The sequence below is a fragment of the Macaca fascicularis genome, chromosome 9 (assembly GCF_037993035.2).
Source record: "Macaca fascicularis isolate 582-1 chromosome 9, T2T-MFA8v1.1".
NCBI classification, from domain to species: Eukaryota; Metazoa; Chordata; class Mammalia; order Primates; family Cercopithecidae; genus Macaca; species Macaca fascicularis.
In genome coordinates this window covers 23,108,538-23,129,494 of record NC_088383.1, presented here as the reverse complement: position 1 = coordinate 23,129,494, position 20,957 = coordinate 23,108,538, and the positions used below count along the sequence as shown (strand labels likewise).

At 40.2% G+C, this 20,957-nt stretch overlaps 2 protein-coding genes across 5 annotated transcripts; both read right to left on the bottom strand.

Moving 5' to 3' along the window:
* Nucleotides 1-751: 751 nt before the first annotated feature.
* On the bottom strand, nt 752-10,818 carry BMI1 (BMI1 proto-oncogene, polycomb ring finger). Of its 4 annotated transcripts, none has more exons than XM_045399678.3 (10): nt 10,515-10,818; nt 5,682-5,812; nt 5,258-5,354; nt 4,587-4,642; nt 4,444-4,494; nt 4,179-4,287; nt 4,058-4,103; nt 3,536-3,634; nt 3,107-3,187; nt 752-3,022 (listed from the first exon to the last, which is right to left on the bottom strand). In XM_045399678.3, exons 2-10 carry the CDS (start codon nt 5,791-5,793, stop codon nt 2,693-2,695), a joined length of 981 nt encoding a protein of 326 aa, XP_045255613.1. In that variant the 5' UTR covers nt 5,794-5,812; nt 10,515-10,818; the 3' UTR covers nt 752-2,692. The 4 variants fall into 4 exon arrangements, with proteins under 4 accessions (XP_045255613.1, XP_005564841.1, XP_015311127.1 ...); XM_005564784.5 differs by lacking the exon at nt 10,515-10,818 and adding an exon at nt 10,041-10,312; XM_015455641.4 differs by lacking the exon at nt 10,515-10,818 and adding an exon at nt 6,518-6,624.
* Nucleotides 10,819-11,939: 1,121 nt separating this feature from the next.
* COMMD3 (COMM domain containing 3) lies at nt 11,940-15,875 on the bottom strand. Its single transcript, XM_005564786.4, has 8 exons — nt 15,707-15,875; nt 14,245-14,356; nt 14,074-14,137; nt 13,946-13,980; nt 13,543-13,603; nt 13,396-13,452; nt 13,227-13,286; nt 11,940-12,309 (listed from the first exon to the last, which is right to left on the bottom strand). The coding sequence occupies exons 1-8, from the start codon at nt 15,843-15,845 to the stop codon at nt 12,250-12,252; spliced, it is 588 nt and encodes a 195-aa protein (XP_005564843.1). The 5' UTR covers nt 15,846-15,875; the 3' UTR covers nt 11,940-12,249.
* Nucleotides 15,876-20,957: the final 5,082 nt, after the last annotated feature.

The window sequence follows — 20,957 nt, the reverse complement described above, 5'->3', positions numbered from 1 at the left end:
CTTGTAAAGTGGTATGCATGTGTAAACCAAGATAGATCACTATTTACACAACAGCAACCAGCCTCATTTTTCTCTTTGCATTTAAGCTAAAAATCTGTAAAATCAATTTAGGCATTTTCTCTGAAACATTTTGTTAGCACTAACTTTGTGTTCTAGAATATTTTCAGAAGCAAAAGTCAAACTTAAAGCTGACTTTTCCTGTACCCTGCTTTGGCTACTAAAAGTTACAAAGTTAGCAGCTTTTGATATGGGTTTTCATAAGGTTGAAATTTTCTAACATATTAATTTAGCAAACGTTTTTAATCTTAATTGTCAAACTGTAATAGCTGCTTATTTAAGAATACAAAACATCTTTCATTCATAGAAAAAATTTTGGCTGAAATGTACTTTTAAGCTTATGCCATTTTCTAATTGAGGAGAAAAAAATCTTTTCAACTAAGTAACATTTTCACATATGGCTAAATAGTGCTAAGTAAGCCATAACTGCAGTATCTGATTAATAAGCAATTTCAAAAATCCATCATAAAGCGATTGAGATGTAAAGTTTGAATTCCATGTTGATCTTATAACTTGGTTTTATGTAAATCAAATGACAGTCCACTAGCATTTAAAGTTTTTAGCCTTTTAAAAATATTTTCATTCTTTATATAAATGATCATCCAAAGTAAAAATATCACGACACTTCCATTAACTTTTGTCTTAAACATCATGAAAAACTTAGAGCCTAGAAAATGAGTTAAATTCACCAAAATTGGCAAACATTGGTAACTTTTACTTCAAAGATTGTAAATAAACAGATACATCTTTCAATGGGCTTTCAAGCAGTTTTACAACAAAGCACGTACTTCTTAGCAACATCACTATAAGACAGCAATGTACTCTCTTTAATGTTTACCTGTTGTAATCCTCTATAGGGTTTCCAAAACTTCTGCACATTGTGCTTTTCATATCAAATTTTTATTAAAGATCTTAGCTATTTTCTAAATGAATATCCTTTTTATTGGATTTTTTCCAATTACAAATGAAATTTCATTTTACATCTATAATTAGAAACAACACTTACAATGGGACTGTACAAATTTAGGTCAAAATAAAAATATATGTATTTTGTGACTTCATAAAACATCCTTTACTATATCTTTAAAGAAAGCAGAAGTAACAGCAATATATGTAAAAGTAATGATTTAATGACTATAAGCAAGACAAAGCAATAGAATTGTGCTTCTTTTGCAGACTGGGGACAATGAAATGTTTAGCTACAATTTTCCCATACAAACATGAAACAATATTCATATAGAATAAACACCCTCACAAATAACTGATGGGTGATGAACACACACCAAGTTCGACCAAAGCAAAAAACAAATTGAAAATTGTTGGGTGGGGTTATTCATATTTTAAATTCAACATGCTTGCTCTATTTAAAAATACCTGTAGAAGCTTATAATAAATAGCTTCTACTTCCAGACATAGCAGAGAAGGCATATTCCATTGTTAACTGTAAAAGCAACTCTTAAATTTGAAATTCCTGCTATACCACATATTAAAATAACTTTAAGATAAAAAGCCTTCTTTCAGCAACTTGCTGGTTTATTTAAAAAATTGTTTTAGAATTACAGTGATCAATATGCATTTTTAAAATACAATATTAATTCCATCATAGCCAATGGAAAATTAACACGCTAAAGTTAAAGGTTTTTCTTTACTGCAGCAATTTTTAAAGTAAACATGTATTATTGGAGAAAAGTATATAAAGAAAAGTATAGAAAGTATAGAAAGATGTGCCAATTGCTTCTAATGGAACAGACTTCAGAATTAGATATCCACATTAAAAATATTATTTGCTGGTAAGCAACGCTAAACATAGGTTATGGGTATCTGCAAAGGTCGAACCAGTTGGGAGAATTTTAACAATCATTTCTGAATGCATGAAACACAATATTTCTTTATAGCATTTATAAATATATCATACAATACTGTTTCCTGTTATGTCATATACCAATATGGCATTGTACAACAAGCATAATGCCATCTGATTCTTACAAAAGCGAATCATTTAAACAAGTCAGTAAAATAAACGGTAGTACCCGCTTTTAGGCATACAGATTGTAAAACTGAAGTTCACTTTTCTTTGATCGGTTTTGCGTAGCAACAGAGAAGTATAAATCAAACAGGAATCAAAATGGCTAAATATGCAAGAAATCGTTATTCACAGTGACATGGCTACATAGAATGCATTATTCTATGCATATTCTTTCCGTTGGTTGAATTTCAAGATAAAAAGCACTTGTTTTCTACAGGTTCACAAAACAGCATAATAACAAGAACAATCAAGGAGAATGTAATGTAGGCGTTAGTTGAGATTAACAAACTATGGCCCAATGCTTATGTCCACTGCAGAGTATTTCCAAATCCAAACAATGGTTACAGAAACCATTTCCCATCTTTCCTAACACAGAGAAAAAGTCTTGCCTGCTTTCCAAGAAACCAATTCTTTGTAACAACAATCTTTCAATTAACGTCCATAGGAGTATCACATGTAGTCCATCTTTTATAGCCAAATTTAATGTCACTACAAAAGAAAGCAAATTGGACGATAGTCACATGTATTAGCATCTATAAAGCTGTAATGGCATGAAGATATCTATATAAATCAGGGGTTTAAAATTTTTTTCCTTAACAGTCTCAGGTATCAACCAGAAGAAGTTGCTGATGACCCATTTACTGATGATTTTCGAGGTCTATTGGCAAAAGAAGATTGGTGGTTACCGCTGGGGCTGTTGCTGGTTCCATTCATAGTACTGGAAATGTGAGGAAACTGTGGATGAGGAGACTGCACTGGAGTACTGGGGCTAGGCAAACAAGAAGAGGTGGAGGGAATACCTCCTGCTGGGCTGTTGGCCTTGTCACTCCCAGAGTCACTTTCCAGTTCTCCAGCATTTGTCAGTCCATCTCTCTGATGACTGATCTTCATTCTTTTACAAGTAGGTCGAACTCTGTATTTCAAAGGAAGTGGACCATTCTACAAAGTTAAAAGGAAAAAAATTACTCTTAATTATTTAAATATAGTTTACCATCATAATCTAACAACAGACATGCTACTTACCCTTCTCCAGGTATAAATGTAGGCAATATCCATTAGTGTATAATAATCCTTTAAAGGTTCCTCCTCATACATGACATCAATCTAGTGAAAAATATTTTTATTAGGTAACAAAAGAACAAAGGTAAATCTACATTTTTTATCATTTAAATATAATCCAAAAGTGCTTTAAAAAGCACATTCTCTAAACATTTTAACAAAGAAAGACTCCTTCTGAAACTTCAAATGAGGAAAAAAATATTTCTAGAGAGTGTTAAGGGATTTGTTTTCATAGCATAAAAGAGAACGCATACCAAATGTTTTAAGATAAATTTCAACTTTAGCACTAACTTTTTTTTCCTATTGCTTTTTTGGGTTCAAAATTCAAAGTGAAAAATGTAATTAAAACTGTAAAATCTATATAAAATGCAAGAAGAATATAAAAGTAGATACCTGGAAAGTATTAGGTATGTCCATTTTACTTCTGAGAAACTTTCTTAAGTGCATCACAGTCATTGCTGCTGGGCATCGTAAATATCTTTTATCATTCACCTAAAAGTACATTTAGAAAAGTAACTTTTTTCAGTTACTTTCAGATACGAAGTTTCAATTTGATTGCTTTAATATGATAAAAGATACTAGTATCAAACAAAATTGGAGGTGACCAACCTCTCAACTAATTACTTTGAGTTTACTATCATTATAAATACTAAATGAACAGATTCCTAATATAATAAGCAAACTTCAAGCATACCAAAGTATTAACTGTGAACTATTTAAAATATTTTGTGAGACTAACAATCATACATAAAATAAATTCTAATTATTAAATATCACATGTAGACGTTTCTTAAACATTAAACATGACCATTTTCTTCTATTTAACAGCCGAATATTCTAAAGGGCAACACAATCCCTGATAAAATCTGGAATCCAAACAATGTTTCTTCTATGTTTTTGTAACATGAAACATACCTCCTCCTTAGATTTCTCTTTGTCTTTGTTTACTTTCCGATCCAATCTAAGAAACAGAACATTTATTAGTGAAATAATCTAATAAAACATTACCATAAAATAGATTGCCTAAAGATTTTACCTGTTCTGGTCAAAGAATTCAATGGATAAGCTTATTATCTCATCATCAGTTATAATTCTCTTATCTTCATCTGCAACCTCTCCTCTATCTTCATTAGAGCCATTGGCAGCTATAATGATATAGTGAAATGTAATTTTTAAAAATTAGATACCTAATATATTTTATATATAAGAGGATGGAAGTGGTTAAGTCAATTTCAATAATTTTAATTCCTAGATAAGCTCTCCCCACAAATAAAATGTCTTCCCTCCCCTAAAAGGTTTACCATCAGCAGAAGGATGAGCTGCATAAAAATCCCTTCTTCTCTTCATTTCATCTGAATGGGGAAAAAAAGATGTAAACATTTGGCATAACACAAAGAACTAATGAATAATCTCTTTAAATTCACTTTCTAAGCAAGTTACTCACTTTTGAAAAGCCCTGGAACTAATTTGTATACAATATCTTGAAGAGTTTTATCTGACCTGAAAAAGAATTAAAATAGAAAACTATGAATTAAGATGGCAAGAACTAAAAATGTTCGTATGTTTCTGCAGTCTTTTTTCATGCTATAGTATTTTACTTTATTGTGATGCTGTCTATAACTATATTGATAAGATAAAAATTAACTGAGAATAAAAGTTCTCTGTATATAGCACACTTTTTAAATCAGTAGAAAAATATTTTATATTCACTAATAAATTCCTCACATTTGCTAAGTCAAGAGAAGTGTGCCTTTCAAGTTACTAAATTAAGCTAATATGAATAGAGAATGAAGAGGAGAGAATGGAAGCCCTTTTAAATATTTATTCTTGCCTGTCATGAAGTCCATAAAGCAATGCAAAAAAGATTAACTAATTCAATTTGTAAAGGACAGTTAGAAAAAAAAATCTTAAAATCACTTGTCTACTACTAAACTTTGTCTAAACTTGGTCACCATTAACATGGCAAGAAATTAAACGGCTACCCTCCACAAAGCACACACATATTAGGTATGTATTCAAGAGTAAATTTTCTGTGAAGAAATAAAGAGGGTAGCCTTCAGTAAATTATACAACTTCAATAACAATTACAAACAAGGAATTTAAACAGTTTCCTACCTTATATTCAGTAGTGGTCTGGTTTTGTGAACTTGGACATCACAAATAGGACAATACTTGCTGGTCTCCAGGTAACGAACAATACACGTTTTACAGACTAGAAGTAGAACATGTAAAGTTTTTTTATGTTTAGAAATGAGTGGATAAAGCATTGGTGTCAGAAACCGAGAACTAGTAGAAACAAGGAGGTAAATGCCGAAAAGCATTTCCAACTAAATAAACTAATTCATACCCTGAGAACACATACACTGCATGCTTGTAATACAATACATATTAACAAAAAGTCATTATATGCAAGAGAAGAATATGACTTCACTTTGAACCAACATTCCCACAGATTGCAGGAATCATTAACAGTTTTCAAATTTCAGGTCGAACTGTAAAATACACATGATACAAAAGAGAACTAAAGCTTGGTACTTACAGGAATGTAGACATTCTATTATGGTTGTGGCATCAATGAAGTACCCTCCACAAAGCACACACATCAGGTGGGGATTTAGCTCAGTGATCTTGATTCTCGTTGTTCGATGCATTTCTGCTTGATAAAAAATCCTGCAAGACACAGAAATAATAGCCATAATTCACAGAACAAGAATGGAGATCATCTAGTAATCACACACCCTGAAACACTGAATTCAGAAAACCCATTTAACACTGTACAGCTGGGCTGTCCCAACGTTTCTACAGAAGGAATTTACTCATCAGATCGGAATCACTTCTACCAAACTGATGAAAAAGGATCCAACTAACGTTACTTCTGGTCTTTCAGATCATTCCTGTAGGAAGAAGAAAAGGTCTGGGGTGGGGGCTGGGAGCTGAGCGTATTAGGGTCTCTTTCTTCCATTTGTCCTCCAGCCCAGCAGCCCCAAGGCTGCTGCAGACGCCACACAATCCCCGCGGATATTTACCAACCACTAGGGCTTGTCCCAGCTCTCCAAATTTATTATAAAACTTCCTCAAGAATCTGCAAGCGAAAATCCCGGGGTTCCGGTTGTTTTAGACGGTTCCAGCAAGCAGAACCTGGCACGTTTTTACGCGACGCGCAGGGAAAACAATTCTGCCCTCCCTGCATCCCTGGCATTTCCGGAGCCGGGTGCCGGGGCCGCAGGAGGAGCACCTCCAGTCGGCCTGGGCCGGGGCCTGAGCGCGGCGGACGCCCGGGGGCCGGGATGCGAGGGGCGGATCCGGCGGCGCCCGGGGCTCCATCTCGCTCCGGATTCGGAACTCGCCTCGGTCGGGGTTTCCATAGCAACTTACACTTACACTTGGCATCCGGCCACCGCTGCAACTCCGCGCGGAGCCCGGCCCGAGCCCCGAGCCTCGGCGGGCGTGCGGGGCGGCGGGCGGGGGAGGGGCGGCGCGCCGCGGGGGCGGGGCCGGCGCGGGGGCGGGGTGGGTGCGGCGACGCCGGGGGGGCGGGGCGGCCCCACGAGGCCACGGCGCTGGGGAGCTGGGGAGCGGGGACTGGGGACCAAGTCCTGGGCGGCGGGGACCCGGGAGCCTGCGGCAGCGCCCGCGAAAGGAAAATGCAAACCGCACTCCCGGCCATTTCGGACACTCCGGGAGCCTCTTTCCACGTCGACTTGGTGCGCAGAGCTGGTTTCAGATCTCGACTCCCTCGGTCTGTCCTGTCTGCAATCACTAGGTCAGAAATTTCACGAAAGGATTTTTTGAGAATTGCCAACTGTGCACTTAGCCCGAAACCGTCAGGGCTCAAATTGCAGAGATGTTTATTGAACCGAACCTCTTTAAAACTTCTTTCTCTAATGTGACGCTCTCCTGTATATCAAATGAGCGATACAAAGTTTTGGAAAGGCTGAAAACTGAAATCTGTTTTACAAGAAGAAAAGGGGGCAAAGCCCAGTGTTTTATTTGAACAAACTATGCTGGGGGCAAGAAAAAGTACTTTAATCAGTACGATAGTGACAACATGTACAGAACCATGTGACCAGCCCATTCCCAACGCTAAATCAACAGCTTGTCAACCCATAGCAGCGACAGAAGAGAAAAACAAATGTAAACCCCCCCATACGATGAAATGATATTCCCAACAGGTATCTCTATTACAGGAAAGTCACAATGGGGAACTGTCAGCAACAATACACCAGCCGACAGTCAGGGAAGTCAATTACTTCGTGTAGTATTCTTAAAAAATAAACTTCAACCCCCCTCCTTCATTCATTTCAGAACCTGATACAAGACTAAGCTTTCAGACCTCACTGAAGTACACTTTTAAATCTTCCTTGAATGGAAATCCAGGACCTTTTGAAACTTGCAGTAAGATGTACCTGCGGTTTTAATTCCTAAGGTGTATTAATGCAGTGAAGGGAAACACCAATCAACACAGCTCAATGGCTGAAATTAAGAGCTAACCTCAAGAAAATGGTAAAAAACAAAACAAAGCCTCTCTTATGAAAGTGACCACAGTGGCAACTGGCGACCTCTACCAGAAAACTTCTGGTGTGACGACTCAGTTATCTTTGGATTACTTGTTTTGGAGAATACTGTCAACATGTTAACATAAATCTAAGCGGGGCATAGAGGAGTTGCAGGTAGAGCAATGTCCCTAAAGAGTAGCAATATTTATATCAAATTGTACTTGGTAAATTAAAGAACAGCCTTCTTGGTGCTTAAAGAAAATTCTCCTTCTGAAACCACAGGATCTTTCCTAGAAAGATAGTGAGGTAATACTTCTGTTTGCCTGTGAAAGCATACTGCACTAAAAAACCACTGATCACAAAGTTCATGAAGGGGCTCCAATAAAAATAGCTGCCTTTATTTCTCCTCTACCTTGCAGAAAACCAACGCCACACAAACACAAGTATTAACAAGGAGAACAATCAAACCTCAGTGGAGGGTTATCTACCGGTTTGCTTTCAGCATTTAAGTCACATGTACTTGACCAAAAGTCTTTCAAATTCATCTTAAATCTTAATTCACAGAATTCCTCTACCTCAGTTCAGAAAAATTTGGTCACAATCCTGTCACCATTTATAATGCTAATAAATATCACTGTTACTTATATAAAAATCAGTTCTTTATGTTTTTATACTATTTGAAAGTAGTGGCAACCTAAGGAAGACGTCCAAAGTGTTTGACGTGCCTTGATAATATTTGAGAAACAATCTCTTCCACCACAGAAGTGAAAACCTTCCAGGTTCCAACCTAGAAAGTGCCAGTTAAGCAAGCAAAAATGCACCAAACATATTATGGTAAAAATACTCAACCGTTAAAACTTGCCATTGTAACACACTCAATTGGGGCTGTCAGTTTTTAGGTGGAGGCCTAACACCAGGAATGTCAAAATGAAGGAAAACAGAAGCAAGTTCTAGTGTTAACCATCAACTTGCCTATTGCAATCTAAGAAATGCAAATGAACTCCATAGCCCCAGTTGGGGTTCACAGCCCAACATAAGCATGGGTAAAGTTGGGGTTAATTTGACTCCTGGAGAGAAATTTGCCTATCTGCACACTTAACATACATCCAAGAAATTAGTGATAGAGTATTAATGGACTTATCATGTACAGTTAAATGCTTAATTTTCTTACAAAAGCTTTAAGTGTATACATGCATACACAGTGACTTGTATATGGCTTTAAAGATACTTTTACTAGGCATAAGACTCACACAAGTAGGTTATTTCATGATGTATGGAATTAACTCAAATCTAAAAAATTATAATTTTGTTTACAAAATCAACCCCAAGGATTTCTGATCAGTCTACTTAAAACTCAAATGTTAACATATAGAGTCTCATAACTTGTTATATACTGTCAATAATTTGCATCCTTAAGTATCAACTCTTTCGTGGAGCTTATAATGTGTTTCCAGAACATGGGAGTTAAGGTTCCTATAAAATATACGTTGAACTACTCATAATGTTGTACACACCACCAACCTACACTTGCATTTGGATAAATATGCTCGGAATTTTGCCCACATTAAGGGAAGGGGTTAATACATACTTCTCTTTCATATATTGAACCGTGACCACTAAGCCCACTAAATCCTTTTACTGCAATTGGTAATGATCAAAGTCTCTCTACTTGTTTACTTCCAATTATTAACTGTAAATCTCTGGGAAAAAGATCATGCCATATTGCTGTCAAGCCCAAATGACTGCGTAAACATATGCAATCAACTTTTTAGTGCTCCTTTCTAAAGCATCCCTTTGCCAAATGACCTATGCTGACATTTAGCAAAACCTATAAAAGGTAGTGGACTGGAGTCATGATGCTGAGTGCATCCCTTCTACGTAGAAGTCGAGAGAAAAGTTGCAGTCTCCAAAAGGGGAAAAAAGAAAAAGGAGAGAAAGAAGTAGTGAGAAAGGAAGCCTCCAGCAAGGCTAACGTCCAGTCACCATCTTCACTCCACAAAAAGCTCCAAATTTGAAATGCCCACTTCCCAGGGAGCACCTCCCAAGTGATGTTTAGAGCGCTTATCCAAGACTCCCAACACACAACACCTTGAAAACTTTAGCATTTTAAACACAAATGCAGGAGACCTTGGAAACAACTGGGAACCGCCATCTTACCAGCCATCCAATCTCACACAAGTGTCCCCCCAACTTAAGTTAATAACATTTTTGTCGGGGCTCTCTCCAGCCTAACACCGACCTTGGCGGGTTGGCCGCCTCCCACGCAACCCGTCCCTATAAAATGGGGGCGTTCTCTGGGGGCTGGAGCCCCTCCAGAGCCCTTTCTTCGGGAGAGGAGGGAAGCCACTTGACCCAAGCAGCTCCCGATTTCAGGATCCCGTCCCCGTTTCATCCAAATCTACCTCTCAACAAAGGGCGCTGCGGCCGGGAGAGCCGCCGAGGCTGGAAATACGAGTGCTCCTCTTGGGGGCCATGTGCGTCGCGAGGGTGCGGAGGGGCGCCCGGGGTAGCGGGGAACTAAAACGTGGGGCCGCGCGCGGCGCGCCGGGGCTGAGCGGGCGGCGGCGGCTGGAGCGGCGCCGAGCCCTGCTGGCGGCGGCGGCGTGGCGCGGGCTGCGGGTCGGTCCCGGCGCCGCGGGAGTCGGCGGGCGGCGGCGGGCGCGCGCTCGCGGGCGCGGGGCGGGCTGCGCGCGGGGCCGGCGGGCGCGAGGCGGGCGGCGCGGGGCGCGGGGCCGGGCGCCCACGCTGTCAGCGCCCTCCCGGCGGCGCGGCCGGGGCACGGGGGGGGCTCCCCTTCCACCCGCGGCCGCCCCGAGCCCCGCGCGGCCCCCGCCGGCCCCCAGCCCAGTCCCGGGGGCGCCTCGCCTCCTACGTACCCGGAAAGAGCAGCCGGCGCGAGGCGATCGAAGCGGGCGGAAAAGACAATGAAAGTTAAAAGTCGTTCAGCAGAAAATGAATGCGAGCCAAGCGGCCATCTTGAAGCGAGCTGCAGACGCCGCTGTCAATGGGCAACCAGCGCGGCCCCGAGCAGCCGCGGCCGCCGCGCTCGCCTCATGCCGCCTCCGACCGGCCTCCTCCTGCTCCGGCGCCTCGGCCTCCTCCGGCGCCTCGGCCTCCTCCTCCTCCGCCTCCGCCTCGACCTCCAACGCCTCCTCCTCCGGGGCCTCCTCCTCCTCCTCCTCCTCCTCCTCCTCCTCCTCCTCCTCGGCCGCCGCCGCCTCCTCCCGCTCCGCACTCGGGGGAGGGCGCGCGCGGAGGGGGCGCGATCGGTTTTATTCTGCGGGGCTGGGAGGTGCTGCTAAGCCGGAGCGGGGCTCCCGCGCCCACATCCCCATTGTCTCGCCCCGATCTCTGCCTCTCATACTACGATTATTTCATAGTTGCTGTGGGGGAGGCGGGCGGGCGGGGGGCGCCGTGTGTGCGCGTGCGAGCGGGGGGAGGGGAGGAGGGGGAGGGGAGGGTGGAAAAAAATGCACCGCTGAAGGCAGAGTGGAAACTGACACCGGCTCCAAAATGGCTCGGAGTCCGCCCGCCCCCTCCCCCCGCCGCCCCCCCAGCGGGTCACGTGCTCCCCTCATTCCTTAAGGGCGGCCTGGGAATTAGTGTCGGTGTAGTCAGGCCCGTGGCCGCCCCCTCCCCTCTGCGCCGCGCGCCCGGCCCCCTCCCTCGCCCCGCGCCGCGGCGGTGGAGACATTTCTCCACAGCGCCACACGCGCCGCCTTGCTCCGCGCGGCCGCCACTCCGGCCCCGCACGCCGCGCAGTCCACCCCGCCCCCCGTTCTTTCTTTCTCCCGGCCGCCCGCCTCCTCCCGGGGCGCATACGTCCCCCGGCCGCCGTCCCCCGGCCGGCCCCGCGGGCTGCGGCCCAGGCTCAGGCGCCGCGGCGCGGAACCTGCGCCCGAGTTGGGCTCGCAGAAACAACAGCGCCCGCCCTTGCCCGCCCGCCCGCGGCCGCGCCGGCCTCTTCCCCGCCCGCCGGCGGCCGAGGCGGGGCGCGCGCGGGCGACGGCTGGCTCCGGGCAGGGGCTCCGCGCCGGGCCAGGACCCGGCGGCCGAGGGTCGGGATGTGGGCGAGCCCTCGGGCGCAGGTAACGGGCCGCGCAGCCGCCCGCGCCCGCCCCCGCCCCCAGAGTCCCGAAGCAGGGTTCTGCGACAGACCCGGGGGGATCGCATCCTTTCCTCCTTGTTTAACTTTAATCCTGAGAAAAGGCTATCGTTAAAAGTTCACACTACTCCTATCTAGCTTCACACAAAGTAATAATTAACACACGAATTCAGATCCAAACAAAATATCATCACTCTTTGTGGAAAACAACACCTTATTTATTCAGGGTGTAATACTGTCTACTTCCTTTCAGAAGACTTGAAAAAGATCAAAATAGAATAAATGGACAGTTAGTACTAAACGATTCAATACTTGGGCAGTATCTTTCCCTCTTAACCTTTTCACACGTGTTTTTTAAAGTGTCAAAATTGATGAATGGTATAAATTCAAAAGGAAAATTCTTTTCTACTGAAAAGAACATCCAGCTCGCACAAACGGTGGTTCAGCTCAAGGCAAGGCGTTTCTGGTTTTCCTCTGCACTCGGGCGGATCGTTAACTTCCCCAAGTTACAACTGAGTTGCTCTTTCCAGGCTTTTCGAAGCATCTTTAAGTTTCCCCACCAAGTCCTAAAAGACGTGTATACAATACCACGTTTTTAGGATAAAACATGGAAAGAAGTATCCAAGTTCAAGAAAGATGCAAGAAAAAAAGTCAGGACACATCTTCCAAACAAGTTTAAAATTCAACAAGATTTTAACCTTTGACAAACTACTATCGGTCAAAAAGAAGCGTTTCCTCAGAAATATCTCATGTTCAAATCGGTTATTTGCCCTCACACTGAAACATGATTTCTAACCGAATCCTTAACCGCCCAGGTACATCTGAATTTTCTCAAGTTATCTAACAAAGGTTGTGCTGTATATACATTTTCTGAAAGTTTAAAGTTTGATTCACAGTTACATTAAAACGGCTCTGCAGAAGATGCCTTTGAAAAATTCAATTTCACTTAAATTTCCAGTAATGATCTTCATTTTTTAAGAGCTATGAAATAAATTCGTTGCCATATCCACTAATCAATGTAGTTTTGAATTTCCCCAGTCTTAAATGGGCAATAAAAACAGTTTTAGAATGTTATGTATACTTCCCCCTTTATAAAAAGTCATTAAAACCACGGTTTCAAAATCCAATTTTGACAGTTTAATTCAATTTCTGAAAGCAAAGACATTTTCAAAGCCATGTCTTAATTTTGCTTTATCTTATTGGACCAAACTCATCATGAAGAAATTTACACTAACACTACAGAAGTTTATTTTAACCAGCAAAAACAGCAAATACAGACCAATTCTCTATTAATAACATCTTAATTTCAACAGTGAAGCCTATGTTAAAATACTACTTTTGATGCCCCTTTCCCATTAAATCCTTAACCAATCTTCATTATCTGCTGACAGATGGTTAATTTTATTTTGAACTGTCCAAGAGTATAACTCTCAAGTAAACATTTATAAAAAGACAGGCATATTTATAGATCCTAATACTGTACCTGTAATTGTTCCATGCTGCAACTAAAACTAATCTCTGGGTAGGATGGGGAATCAGTGTTCTAGGGCAGGGAAAAAAAACACGCAACAAAAAACGCTGTTTATTTAAATCAATGAAATTGTAAATTTCATTACACATTTCATTATTGGGTAAGACTTATCTATAAATACCTGTATACTTAAGGTCACCAAATATGCAGGTCTGTGCATCTTATGAAGTTGATTGGTCTAAAATAACACAACAAACACGTAACAGCCTTTAACTCTGTGTTTTAAGAAGTTCCCTGATCCGCCCTAGAGAAGTTGGTTAAACTTTACCTTTATCTGATATTCCAAGCGCCAAGAAACATCCGTTATATGAGGGAGAGATCTACCTATGCTGAAAGATGCAATGATAATTTTGTACATAGTCTCTACAGAAGAACTTTTCAGTTATTTACTAAGAATGGCTCTACTTTCCACCCCCAACTCCATTTTAATCCATTCTCAATTTAAACCATTGTTAAACTTTACTTTTAAATTCTGAATGGTAAAAAAGCATTTGAAAATCATCTCAATAAACTTTATCTTTAAAAACATTAGCTTAACTTCAATTGTTTGACGTGCCCTTTGGCTCTTTTTCTTTGGGTCAAGATCCCGAAGATCTTGTTTCACACCAACACTCTCCATTCATACCTGCAAGTGAAAAGTGCCTCAGCTTGACACCTTACACAGTACCTACCTTCCCAGTAGGATTTCTAGGGAATTCTTATTATTCTGGAGAGGAAAAAGAAAGAGAGAAAAAAAACAGATCTTTACAAATAGAGTAAAAGAAAAATAGTCACTGTTAATTAAAAATTTTAAAGTAACCTGATATTCCGTGCAAAACAGTTCTATTCGCTCTCTGTCAAATTTACAGTCTTCTAGATAAGTGCTAGAAGAAAAGAAAAAAGCCAAAGTTCTGTCTCCATTTTTAAAACTGAAATTGAAATCATAAAGGTAGCATTTGAAAATAAATGGATATTTAAATAAATCCTGTACCTTAGAGTTGACTTGTCAGCTCGGTGCTTTCCTGCCTCTAGTATGTAAGTTGCAGCTGCTGCATGACAATGTTTTAAAACCACTGGGTCGATATGTTTCAAGTCTGGATGATCTAAAATAAATTAACTTCCAGTGATGCCTATGATAATAAATTCTTTATAGTCATGTTCCTAAAAAGAATATTTTAATTTGGGTTTAAAAACCCTTTAACAAGATAAAAAAAATTCAACTATAAGGACAGTCATAATTATAAGTAAATGAGATGAGCAACAAGGTCAAGTGAAAAACAATAAAAAAAACACATCAAGAACTCTACTATTACTGGTTTCAATTAACTTACTTTGCCTTAATATTTTTACTATTAAAAATATTATAGCCCCCAAAGAAAATATTACAATGCAATGGTCATTCTAACACTGGGGTAAATTCAAAGGAAAAACAAGATAAATATTTTACGTGGTGTCAATTTTAGAATAAACTTCCGTCCTAAAAATGACGAGCTTAGGGTAACTGGCTCCATGAACAACACATCAAGGGGGTAGAAGGTAAGGCATGAGTTCAGAATATAAAATACAAATTTCAAAATTATAGTAGTACTTTCAGGGTTTGACAGTTATCCTTTTTTTTTTTTTTTTTTTTTTTTGAGATTAACCCAGGTGGTGGTTACTATTTTCGTTTAAAGAACTTCCACTTTCATACTTTTTGTACAAGTGTTTAGTTCATGAAACTACAGAAAAAAAACAAAAATTTGAATTGTTGGGATATTTATATTTAAGAAAATCATCTAAAAGCGATCTGTCTTAAAATATGTCTTCAATCCAGACTGACACTGCACCTCCGCAGTCACTGACCAGATCGCTTAAAAGACACTCGCATCCTGGTAACTGGGGCGGAACAAAGTATTGTGCATCATAGTTTAAGGTTCTAGGTGTAGAACCTGAGTAAAACATGCTGAACTAGAGCGCTGGAGTGATCACAGCAACTTGAGGTATGCTCTAAGTTGGCAAATGTCAACACTATCTGACCTAGTAATTACTTTGGAAACAGACCCTTTAAAACCTTTGCTAGCCTAGCCCTGGAAGCTTGAATTGCAGGGAGCTCCCCAGATGAAGTCCAACTGTCAAAACAGCCGCAGCCTCAGACAAGGCTAAACACCTTAGATGTTTAGGCCACAAACAAGATTTGAACACGGGCTTTACAAAAGAACAAAGAGACTGGGAGGGAAACCGGGCCAGGAACGTGGAGCTGGCTCTATGCAGGTGCCAAGCGGGGCCAAAACAATGCTCAGGGTCTGCTCCGAGTCCTAGCAGAGCCACGTCCCCAACACTCCGTCCGGAGCGAAGGGCAAAGCCCGGAGACTTCCTCTTCCCGGGGCTTTCCCCTTCTCGCTCCGCCGGCTCCTCTTCTTCGAGCGCCCCTCCACCCCGGCGGATCCAGCTCCGAGCCGAGCCGAGCGGCTTACCTAACACGGCCTCGTCCGCCTGGGCGTCCAGCAGGCTCTGGAAAGCCGCCCGGAGGAGAAGCGTGAAGGCGTTGGAGTCGAAGGAGCCGGGATCCGCCAGCATCTGGAAGCCTTTCTGCACAGACTCGGAGAGCTCCATTGTGAGCGCGCCGTGACCTTCGACACGCACACCACGTGACACGCGCCGCGCGCTCAGCTGATGCGGCCGCGCGCGCACGCGGCTCGGGGCGGCTGGCGGCGGCGCGGGCTGCGGGGCGTCCCCGCCCGCCTCCGCGTCCGCGCGCAAGTCCCGCGCCCCCAGCAGCCGCCTGCCGCCTCCCACCGTTTCGGTCCAGCCTTTCCTTGTCCAGCGCAGGCCGCGGGATCTGCCGAGCCTTGGCGAGAAGGGCGGCCTCGGGCGCTTTGTGGACGCGCTGGGCGCTTTCTCCTTGGCTCAGCGCTTACCTCGGACGGTCACCAGCTCGGTTCCCTGAGAGATCCCGGGGAGACGGCGGACGGTGTCGGGATCCCGGCCCCCGCCTCCCGCAAACTGCGCCCTCCCCGCTCCTCGCTCTGCGCGAATCCTGCGGGGAGCTCCGATCTCAGGCAACTGGATTTTGTTTGTTTTTGTGGGTTTTTGTTTGTTTTGTTTGTTTTTTAGCTCACCAGCTTAACCTCGCAGCACTGCCCTTTTATGAGACTGTAAGACATCTAATTATGTGATTCTTGCTTATTTTTACTTTTTCTTTGTCATTTCTGGAATACGGCAGTAGAGTCCTTCGTGCATGGGGGGTGTGTACACATGCACACATACATAGAGTTCCTGTATGCACTACACTCCAGCAATCGGATTATGAACAGATTTGACAGGATTATTAACAATTTTATATGCCGCTGCAAATAAATGCCAACTGCCATACACATTTTGTGCTACTCTACTCACTACATCTGTGGGTCCAGTTTTAGTTGCTGTATAGAATCTGCATAAATATGTTTTTATTAAACAGCTACCTTAGTAAAGTACAGTTAGGAATGGCAAGATCTTTATTAGAAGTGAATTACTGTTTAGGATGCTCATACCTTTAAAGATTCGAATACTGTATAAAGTTTAACTTCCTCTCTATTTCTACGAAGTTGGTTTAGAGAACAAGAATGATTCTTTAAAAAACCCGTGAAGCAAAGTAGTTAGGCATTTTTAATCAAGAGAACTTGAAAAGTTAAAAAATACAAGTTCTTGAAGGGTGGAGGGAAGGGATGCGGAACAACAAAGATGTTTTAGTCTTCAGGAGCGATTATTTGCTACATTAGACCCAAAGTGAAATATTCTTTTATTTTTCTAACTTAGATGTCTATTTTAAAAATTTTTTGATGGATATAGTCGCCATTTATCTTGGCACCAATACATAAAGAGTACCTCATTTCACAACAGGATGCAAATGGAGTAACAGCATCAGTAACAAATTGAGTAACTCTACTCAGCCCTCCTTTGAAAGCTTTAAAAGGCACGTGCAGTGGCTGTTCACTCGGTGAGAATATAGTAGCAGTGAAGGATTTAAAAGTCTCCCTAGAGTCTTTATGAAACAAACACCTATTAATCATGTTCATCTTTTCTTCCCATCACTCATCTTCTTCCTAATTTGTTTCTCATCAGTAATAAAATGTCAGTTGAAAAACTTCATGATATCTGATTACATAGAGAATAAATAGGACAGAGTTGTGTAAATGTTCAACAATATTAACATCCAAGCTTATTACGTTTATTACACATGTATTTATGACCTAGTGTAACACTGATTATTAATACTAATAGATTTGAGTTGATAACTCTTAATACTCAATTTTAGTGTCAAAAAACAGTATTAATCATGGGGATAGATTTTAAAATATTATTTTAAAAGAGAAAAATAAACACAAGTGGTTGTGAATTTGTGGGCATAAAAGTTAGGAAATTCACAAGTATTGTTTCCATAATAGCTGTCATGTTACTCTGTTGCCCATGTATGAGTACTTTCTCTTAGGATGTTTTGTCCTCTTAGGCCTAAGTATATTCATGTGTTAGGCCTAAATGATGGGCACATTTTAAGCTCGCACAAAAATTTTCACCATAGTGTGTTCTAATGCTAGAAAAACTGAATTTTCCTACTACAGTTATATTTATTTAAACTTCCTTTGAAGGAGGCACAGGATTGAGTGTTTCAAACATGTGTGTCTTTGACAAGCCATTGAAATACATGGAAGTATGATTATCAAAAGGCATGACTACCCAGATGTAGACTCTCTTGGTTGCAGCCATAAAAATCAATGCGTTTTATATTAGAAAAACTACATATGAATATATTCTGAAAGTATGAAAAATACTGTTTAAAATTTTGCTTTACTCACTGAAAACAGCATTGGAACTTTGACTAAACTGCAGGCTCAAAGCCAGTAAACTAACTTTGGCCCCAAAAAGTTCTTTAAAAGAACAATTATGTGCAACTGAAAATAAGAAAATACAGATGTAGCCATCTTCACATGAATAATATATCTTGCCTTCTAAACTGCAAATATTAGGTAGACAATGCTGATAAATTTATTTTTCTTTTTGAGAATCTAGAAATCATTTGAAGAACTAGAAGTTACCCTTTTAAACAATGTTTTAAAGTTTCAAGTACATTGTATCCTTTGAACTGGTTAATTTTTTTTAGAAACAAACTTAATATTGGCCCCTTTATTGTGATTACAATTAAATAAGCTAGGGCTTTTGCAGGATCTATGTGGTCAGCTTTTCCCACAGGCCTCATTGCTGCATTTGTTAGTGTTATGAATTTAAATATTTTCTTTTTTAGATTGTATAAGTACTTTTGCTCTTGTGCAAAGAACGCTGAAGGAAGATACTCCTTTAGATTGAAGAGTTCATGGAACTCCATGGGGAGAAAAAAAATTTTAATAAGTTTAAGTGCCATTGAGACAAAGACTAGTTTTAACTGGCTTATATATTTATTATATATTCTAGTGGAGATCTGTTTTATCTGTTTTATTCTCTGTAGCCTACTCATATGCTACAGAGAAAAAAGTTTAAAACACTTTTAAAACTACCTATAAATAAGAAACCATTCTCTCTGTGTTCCCTAACACCAGTGCTTTGATGGTTACTTTAAACTTTGAGATATTTGTTAATGATATAGGCTTTACTGTTTTAAAGCTATTTTAACCACAAATGGACAGTTGGAAGGAGTATTTAACTGAGTTATATATGACACTTGAGAGTATAAGTCAAAAACTGTTTCAGTGAAATTTATAAAACCTATCTACATTCTTTTATTAAATAACTTGGCAAGGCACAGATTGTGACTTGGAATTTGAATGGTCAAGTTTTTGCACATTCATGATCACAGAGTTGAGTGGTCTCAAACTGCATTTTGTATCACACTGTCAAACACCAAATTGAGTATTCAGAGGGAACAGCAAAGCTTTTATTTTCAATTTAAACATGTAATCCAATCCCTAATTATTTCTAAATGGTCATTGCTGCAATAATTTATAGGGACAAATATAACCTTTTCTCACATTGTATAGCTTAATTTGCATATGTGGATTTTAAAATGTGTGAGGGAAATGAAATACTAAGTACATTAAATAAACTGGAACCACAGGGATTAAAATTAATGATACAATGTTCCCTAAAACAGTTAGCTAACGTATGCTTATGGTTTTGCACAAGTGTTTTGTATTTTTCCCCTAAAACTTTTTTGAATACATTTATATTAAGTAGTAAATAGTATAATTTCTATTTAATATTGTCATCATTTAGTACCATTTTATTTTATTTATTTTTTTTATTTATTTTAGTAGAGACAGGGTTTTGCCATGTTGGCCAGGCTGCTCTTGAACTCCTGACCTCAGGTGATCTGCCCGCCTCTGCCTCCCAAAGTGCTGGTATTACAGGCGTGAGCCACAGTGTCCGGCTGGTACCATTTTAACTATTTCATTTTCATAAGTTGTATCTGGGAAATATAAAACATAAAACTTCAAAATATAAGAAAAATTAAATATTTTAAATCTAAGTTTTAAAAGGTCAAATTATCATGCTACTAAGAAATTGAGTTTATTATATAAGATCTCACAACATTTCCTGAAATTTTTTCTTTTCTTTTTTTTTTTTTTTTTTTTTTTGGAGACAGAGTCTTACTCTATCACCCCGGCTGGAGTGCAATGGCATAATCTCAGCTCACGGAACCTTTGTCTCCTGGGTTCAAGTAATTCTCATGCCTCAGCCTCTCAAGTAGCTGGGATTTCAGGTGTATGCAACCACACCCAGCTAATTTTTGTATTTTCAGTAGAAACAGGATTTTGCCATGTTGGCCAGGCTGGTCTCAAACTCCTAACCTCAAGTAATCCACCCACCTTGGCCTAGAAAACCATAATTTTGTTAAACTTTGCAAATAAGAAATTCTATAGTCAAAATGTTGACAAAGAAAATACTATTTAATTTCTAAAGTGAAATTTGGGAGCTGTCATCAGTGTTGTCATGCCATGATTTTGTTAGCTACTTGAGTGAGTATAAGATAATGGCAAAATTAAAGGAGCAGACGTAAGAATGAAATTATACTTTAAATATCAAATCTTTGTATCTAACCAGTCCATAGTTTTAAAAGGATTTTGTGCATATTGGAAAAGTCATGTCTACTCTTTAGGACTTCAGTGTAGCATGTTGAAATGTACTTTAGGAAGTTTGATCCCTTATTTTTAAGCAAAGCAGTTAATGTCACATGGGGAATATCTGAGTTGTAAAGACCAAAATTATGAAGTCTTCATCTAAGAAGAAATGAGAAATTGATTTGTAAAAAAGAAATGAAAATAAACAAATATAATTTGGCAAAAGATGAAGGCAGATTTTTAAGTTAAAGGTAAGGAAGTTAGGAAGAAATGAAAGAAAGCAATCATACTCCATATAACATTTAATGAGGAAAGAACAGGTTGTATTATGTGTCTGAGAATTTCTCTGCACAGACAAATAAAAAATAATTTTCCTTTAAATTCAGTAAGTGATTTAAATGATTCACTTATCTTTTGTATGGATTATAAAAAGCAAGTTCAATTCTTAAATCACATAATTTCTGTCTTCACCAGTTAATTTATATGAAAATTAGCAACTGGCCAATCATCTAATAAATTCCATCAAATAGACCATTTAGATAATAAGCACAGTTACCTCCTCACCAGCAAGTTGATTCTTTTTTTTTTCTCTACCAAAATTATAAACATCACCACTTCAGTTTTCTATATCATT